Raw genomic sequence first — 8,029 nt, forward strand, 5'->3', positions numbered from 1 at the left:
CCCCTTCCTCTTAAAGTAGCTCCTCTGGTAGCAGGTGATCTTATAGGCTACAAATTATAAGAATTCACATGTTAGCTACCAGTATCACAGTTTTATGAACAAAACACCAAACCTGACATGATAGTACCTGTGATAATGGTGCTCTATTGCCCCATGTTTTTGTAAGGGTGTGTGGTGCTGGCTGGCTTAAAGAGAACTAAGGAGCTCCTCTAATTGTGTACCTGAAGTCTGAAGAGTACCACTGACTTAGGTTCTATGACCATGGAGCTGGTGGCTGTGACCATGGAGCTTGTGGCTGTGGAGCTGGAGCTTGTGGATGTAGAGCTAGTGGTTGTGACCCTGCTGCCTGGTTGGATGAGGATGAGGCCATAGTGTAAGGCTGATGTGTTGGTGGGGGCTGAGATGATGCTGGGGCCTGGGATCCTTGTCTATGTGCAGAAGACCTTCCACTTCCTTGCAACCATATATGAGCATGTTTTTACAGTGTCAGTTATTGGCATTTTGCTTTTGAATAAAAAAAATTTGTAAAACCTTACAGATTTTCCTTTTTGCAATCTCTACCTCCTCTCCCATGGTGTCTCACCAGTGACATTGGCCTTGCATCTCCTTGCATTGTGCCCTTCCTTTTGACACCTTCCACACCTCACAAGCTTATTTACTCTAGACACCTTATGGGGGTTCCTTGGCTCATCAGCGTCTCTCTTCCTCTTAATAGGTAGCCTGCCTGGTGGCTTATGGATAATAGGTGCAACAGGCTTGGGTTGGCCACTTGACATCCACTCAGACTGGCTAGGCATGAGAGGTATAGGTGTCTTGTATGTTTTCACATAAGCATCCTTGTAGTAGCATGGATGAGTGCAGTCTTCTGGTTTCTCACGATTCACAGAAATGATTGCAACATCATGCTTACAGGGGATTCTTGTCAAGTCCCATGCTCTATAACTACACGTCTTCCCTACCAAGTCTACCACATGCCTTTCCCTCTCATTGTCAACCTCATACACAAATCTCCCAGATGGCATTGTACAGAAGCTCTTAGACTCTAATTTTAACTTCTCCAACTTGTCCTGTATGCTTGGACACCACTTGCCACGATACTTTTCTATGCTAGTCTTCTTCGTATACAGCCGATCATAAGCCTAACTCTGATCCACTCCAACATTGATAAGATGGGCTTATCTCTAGCCTTCACAATTATAGAGTTAAAACTTTTACTCAGATTGTTTACCAAACAATCTGTCAAAGCTCTTGTAAAGAAGTGGGATCTAGTCCACTGTGCAGGCTTTATATTAGCCAAGTACTTTCAAGCTTCTTCATCCAAATTCTTAAGATGGTCCAACCCCCTCTCAAATTCCCTGGTTGATGTTGTGCCAACACACATCCACAGTACACTCTTTAACTCCATGTCCTTGTGGTTAACCTTGTATATGTGCTTCACATAATACCTGTGTTCCTCAGTTGGGAATAGAGTCTCTATTGCAGGTAGAAGGCCCTGCAATCAAGTAAGCAAGCATTCAATGTCAGCAAACAAGCATGTAAAAAAGTAAGCATGTAAGCATTCAAGTAAGGTAAGCAAACATGCATGATAATACCTTCTGCCTATCATTGATGAATACCAGATTGAGCTTCTCTAACTTGCCAATGTTATCTGCAAACTGATCCAAGAACCAGATCCAGCTGTCCTTGTTCTCTTGCTTAACCACAACCATTACCATTGGGAATATATTGTCATTTCCATCCTTGGCAGTGGCAGACAATAATTGGCCACCAAACCTACCCTTTAAGTGGCATCCATTCGGCCCAACAAAGGGTTTACAACCACCTAGAAAGCCAACTTTCTGAGCATTGTACTTAATGTAAACTTAGGTTCTGCATCCTCTTTTTCCATCTCTGTTTGTAGAATCACCTTGCTTCCTACATCTGCCTTCCTTATCATTTTAGTATAATCTCTAAGTAGGCCATACTGAGCCTCTTCATTCCCTATAATCAGTCCCCTAGCTGCCTTCCTTGATCTATACACTTGACTAATACTTAAATCAATTGAAATCTTCTGCATCACATGGTGCTAACACCTGAGACCTCCCAATTAGGATTCTTACTAAAATCCTCTAAATACTTGTTTGTCACATAGGCTGATGTAACTTGCCCATTTTGAAATGTTAGGGGGTAGGTACACTCAAGATAAAGTGTCTTAATCTCAAATGTGCACTCTCCAGTCACCATTAAGGCATAACACCTCCATCCATAATTGTTCTTACAATGTACAAAAATCTTCTTCTTCTCATTCAACTTCCACTTGATATCGATGTGATGTTGAATCACATACTCCCTCAAAACCTTCCTAAACACATTGGAGTTTGGAAACTTCATCCCTTTTTCCAACCTAACATTTTTCATATTAGTCCTCTTATTGAACTCCAAATTGCCAGGCCTCTGTTCATCATCAGAACCATCCACACTTGCAATATCATCCTCTAAAGCTGGTTCAGCCCACTCTTCATCTAAATCTATGTTTGGAGGAGGAACATTGCTTGGGCCAGGTGTATTTGTGTTTGGTTGAGGTGTATCAGTGGTTGGAATAGTATTAGGCTCAAATGGCACTTTGTGAGGTGGAGAAGACTCACCAAAAATTTCATCAGCAAAGTCTTCTCCTTCCAAACCTTCATTCTACCAATCAAACTCCTCCTCCAAACCATCATCCCTTGTAGCAGCTTCTGCACCACCCTCTACCCCGCCCCTACACTCCCTATAGCAGCCCCTACACTAGCTCCTGCACCAACCCCTGCACCATTAAGAACGTCAATTGCAAGTGGAGCATTACCACTCTCCACATATAGTATAATGGTGCCTCTTGACCCTCCCTCATTAGGCTTGCACATGGGCACCGCATCTTAATCATCTTGTATGAGCCTCAAATTTTGCTCCAAGTTATCCCTAGGACCTAAATAATGAATCCTACATGGTTCATCAATCCCCAATTCCTCATATATACCTTTTGTTTCAAAATAACTAAGCCTATCAGGATCCCTATACACTATTTCAAATTTCCCACCAAAGTATTCTAAACTAGGGTTCCATTGAAAATCACTCCCATAATGTACCTCCAATATCACTTCCTCGTCATCCATCTGCAATAACAAATTACCATTTGACATGTATACAATTAACAATTAAAGAATTGTAAACAATAAAAGAGTAAATACTTGCATGTTTCTGTTTTGCTTTTGGGATGCAACACATACAGAGGGACCACATTTTCTGTTTTGCTTTTGATTCTGTTTTACTAAATAGCACATGCAAACACTAAAATTTAAACTTAATAGAAACTTGGGTCCACTGTGAGACACAATGATCATGACAAACAAAATACCCATAAGCAAACACAAATCCAAAGAACATGTGGTTACATTTTTCATAAACATCAACAAACACAACCAATATTCTTATTCCATTACATGTAACATTGATCATTGATTGATTACTCAAAAAACAATAAAAACAACCACAAGCCCAAAGTAAAAACCCAAACAGTGACTAATTTCTCACCAAGATTTTAGTCCCTTGAACAACCTGTTTCTCGTCTAGGTTCACACTTGCAGCACTATTACAATATCAGATGCAGAATTTGGTGTCTATGGGGATTTTCGTGTTTCTAGGGCTCGTGAGGAAAAGAAGAGTAGGTTTGTGTTTTTGATTTGTGTTTTTTTCTAACGTTTGATGGTGAGGTGGGTAATGGATGGGTAACAAATTGAAGTTCAGGTGGACAAAGTGTATATGATTGAAACACAAGTAGGCAAAGTGAAAACGGGCCATACCACAGGTGGGTTTACTGTAATTATCCCATATTTTCAGTAGTTTATTGATTAAAAACGAAATTATTTAAAGTTTAGAGATTAAAAAAAAAAAAATTCATGAAAACTTTATAAAAATAGTATTTTACCTTCTTGTGATGGAAATAAGTATGTGCACAGTGGAAAATTAACAGATCTACTTTATTCTCAATCTATAACATGCACTAAGTAAATTTCAAAATTAGAGTATAAGAAAGCGTACCTTGAAGCGGATAATTTCAAAACAAAGATCGAAACACTTAGGAATACTTTTAATTTTTACTCCAATTCCACTAACGCCCAAGAAGTGTGGACTCTCAATTAGTTACAAAAGGAGAATTAAATTGAGTGACTTTCACTCGCATACACTCTCTTATAATGATGTTTTTTCCCACCATATAAATTCTGTACGTTTTTCCTTTTGTATCTAACCAACTATCTAATTGGCCTGGCCTTTTGGGTCTTTCCAATTGGGCTTAAGTGTGTGGCTTGGAGTGGGACCAAAAGGGACCAATAAGACACTAGCTCCAATGGGTCTTGGGCTTTTCTATCAACTCTTGACAAGTCCAAAGTTACCATTAACTATATTTAATATTACTATATAAATATAGTTGCACTCTAGGCCTTATCTATAAATTATATCCCAAGACTTTATTTTACATGCAAACCCCTTCATAAAATATTCGTAGTAATAAAAAGTTATAAATGTGGACTGCCACTTTGTAGATTACTACGTCTTAATCCTTGAGTACCTGATTTAATCCTATTAAATTATTCATCATATATTTATGAAATCCAATTTCATAAATATATACTTTAATAATTTCTTACCAAAATGGTTAGGCCTAACTCTTTGAATAACAAACTCATTAAACTTATCTCAATGAAATATTTTATATCTCCATTAAGAGACTATGAATTCCATCTTGAGAATATATGTTTTATCAACACTAAATGTGACTGCCCAATATACTGATGTTTTGACCATTACTTTAGATCTCACTCCTGATATATCAAAGCAACCTACACTTCATGATCAAGTCCATTATTCTCTCAGGATTAAGAGTTGATGCAAATATAAGTCGTGTGATTTATTATTCATTTGACAGTCCTTAGGAGAATAATAAATCTCACAGCGGTCCAGTTCAATATGTCTTAACTCTTAAAACATATCAACACATTAACTAGAAGTCTCTACTTTCATGATCAAGACAAATCATTGTAGTTGATATGTTATAGTCTTCGCAGATGAAATGTCCAATTTCATCACCGTCTACGAACTATAGTTCTGAGTTTACAAAGAACTTGTGACTTATATCTTCTATGACTAAATCACATAAATCACATACTATGCATCTCATGGACTATGTGATAATGTCCGAATATTCATGTTATAATTATTTCAGATAATAATAATAAAACAACTTTATTTAACACAATATTAAGTCATACATAATGTAATATACAATGTCACACTTAATGTCATACATAGCATTACAATAGAATTTAAGGGTACTAATCCTAACAATCTCCCACTTGCCCTAAAGACTATTGTGTACTAATTTAACTCCCATTTCCTCTAAATGTGACTCGAAAGTCCTTTGAGGCAAGGTTTTAGTAAATGGATCTACTAGATTATTTGCACTTTCAATCTTTGCTACCACCTCATCTCCACGAGCAACAATATTTCGAATGATATGGTACCTCCTCTCAATATGCTTTCCTTTCTTATGATTCCTTAGATCTTTAGATTGTGCAACTACTTCACTGTTGTCACAAAACAATGTGATTGGAACTTGTTCCATTCTCATTACACCAATGTCAAAAAGGAATTTCTTGAGCCATACAGCTTCCTTTGCTGCCTCACAAGCAGCAACATATTCTGCCTCCCAAGCAGCAACATATTCTGCCTCCATGGTGAAGTCTGCAATACAAGACTGCTTAATACTCCACCAACTTATGGCTCCACCTCATAAGGTAAAAACACATCCTAATGTGGATTTTCTGAAATCTAGATTCGATTGAAAGTCTGAATCTGTATAGCCAATAGGTATCAAATCCTCACTTCGGTAAACAAGCATATAATCTCTCGTTCTCCGTAGATACTTAAGAATATGCTTTACAGCTTGCCAATTTTTTGGTCCTGGATTTGATTGATATTGGCTGACCATGCTTACTGAATAGCAGATATTTGGTCTAGTACAAAGCATGGCATACATAAGACTTTCCACTGCCGAAGCATAAAGAACTTGTCTCATCAAATCTTCTTTCTCTTGAGTCTTAGGCCTTTGGTTATCAGACAGAGGAACTCCATGTCTAAAAGGAAGTAATCATTTCTTGGAGTTTTGCATGCTAAACCGTTCTAGAACCTTATCTATATATCCAGCTTGTGATAAGCCTAACATCTTATTCTTGCGATCTCGCTAAAGCTTGATCCCTAGAATAAAGTTAGCCTCACCCAAGTCCTTCATATCAAATTGGCTTGACAACCAAACCTTTACCGATGACATTACCCATACATCATTTCCAATGAGTAGAATATCATCAACATAAAGCACTAGGAACATTACTACTTTATTTTGATGTCTTTTGTACACATATGGTTCATCAAGATTTTGCTCAAAACCAAATGACTTGATTGCTTGATCAAATCTGATGTTCCATGATCTAGATGCTTGCTTAAGTCCATAAATGGACCTTTTCAACTTGCATACCATATGCTCTTGGTTTTTAGCTGTGAAACCTTTTGGTTGCATCATATAGATTTCCTCTTCAAGATTGCCATTAAGAAATGCAGTCTTGACATCCATTTACCAAATCTCATTATCAAAATGAGCAGCAATGGATAAGAGAATTCTGATAAATTTAAGCATTGCTACTGGAGAAAAGGTTTCATCATAATCTATACCTTCTTTTTGTGTATACACTTTCACCACTAGCTTTGCTTTAAAGGTTTCAACCTTTCCATCTATCCTTCTCTTCCTTTTGTAAACTCATTTGCAACCAACAGGTTTAATGCCGTTAGGCGCCTCTACAAGATCCCAAACTTGATTGGAATACACGGAATCTAATTCAGATTTCATAGCTTGGACCCAATGATGTGCATAGATATCATTCATTGCTTCTTCATAAGTGTAGAGATCCAAATCAGCCTCTTCTGAGATAGCTTCATAAGTTTCTCCTAAACCTATGAATCTTATAGGAGGCCGAACAATTCTCCCACTACGACGAGGCACGTGTGTACTAGACATGTCATGAGTAGTATCTTGTGGTGTATCTAATACAGCCGCATCATCCCTAGTTTCAACCATTGGTTGTTCATTTACAGGTTCATTCATTTTAGCCAACACAACTTTACTTCTAGGAGTAAAATTATTCATATAGTCATTTTCCAAGAATTTAGCATTTGTACTAACAAAAATTTTGTTATCTTTACGACTATAGAATAAATAGCCCCTAGTTTCTTTTGGATAACCTACAAGCAAACACACTTCTGATTTTGGTTCCAATTTATCAGGCTTCCCTTTTAACACATGTGCAGGACAACCCCAAATGTGAAGATATTTCATACTAGGCTTACGGCCATTTCACAATTCCATGGGTGTTTTAGGAACAAATTTTGAAGGAACTAAATTCAAAAGATGTATTGCTGTATTTAGGGTATAACCCCAAAAAGAAATCAGTAAAGTTGAGTAACTCATCATGGACTTAACCATTTCTAAAAGAGTCCTATTCCTTCTTTCTGCGACACCATTCTGTTAGGGAGTTCCAAGTGCAACCAATTAGGATACAATCCTATTTTGAGCTAAGTAATCCTTGAAATCCCCAAGAAGGTATTCACCACCGCAATTAGATCGAATGGCTTTTATGCGTTTACCTAATTGATTCTCAACTTCAGCCCTAAACTCTTTGAACTTTTCAAAAGCTTCAGACTTCCGTTTCATTAGGTACACATAACCATATCTTGAGTAATCATTAGTAAAAGTGATGAAATACTCATAACCTCCTTTTGCTTGGGTTGACATAGGACCACATACATCAGAATGCACTAGTTCTAGCAAATCTTGGGTTCTTCTACCTTTTGCTTTAAAAGAACGTTTGATCATTTTACCTTCCAAACAAGATTCACAAACTGGAAATTCATCGAAGTCCATGGGCTCTAAGAGTCCATCTTTGATCAGTCTTTGAATCCTATTTGA

General features: G+C 37.5%; 1 protein-coding gene across 1 annotated transcript; it reads right to left on the minus strand.

Annotated features, from left to right (window-relative positions):
• Positions 1 to 557: 557 nt before the first annotated feature.
• Positions 558 to 1,022, minus strand: LOC111989366 (uncharacterized). Its single transcript, XM_024021157.1, has one exon. The coding sequence runs from the start codon at positions 1,020 to 1,022 to the stop codon at positions 558 to 560; it is 465 nt and encodes a 154-aa protein (XP_023876925.1).
• Between the last annotated feature and the right edge of the window lie 7,007 nt (positions 1,023 to 8,029).

This window comes from Quercus suber, unplaced genomic scaffold (genome assembly GCF_002906115.3).
Source record: "Quercus suber isolate HL8 unplaced genomic scaffold, Cork oak 2.0 scaffold_718, whole genome shotgun sequence".
NCBI classification, from domain to species: domain Eukaryota; kingdom Viridiplantae; phylum Streptophyta; class Magnoliopsida; order Fagales; family Fagaceae; genus Quercus; species Quercus suber.

Bases quoted from the DNA above. Each gene is read 5' to 3' on its own strand.
- LOC111989366 (XM_024021157.1), bottom strand. From the start codon at position 1,022: ATGCCATCTGGGAGATTTGTGTATGAGGTTGACAATGAGAGGGAAAGG.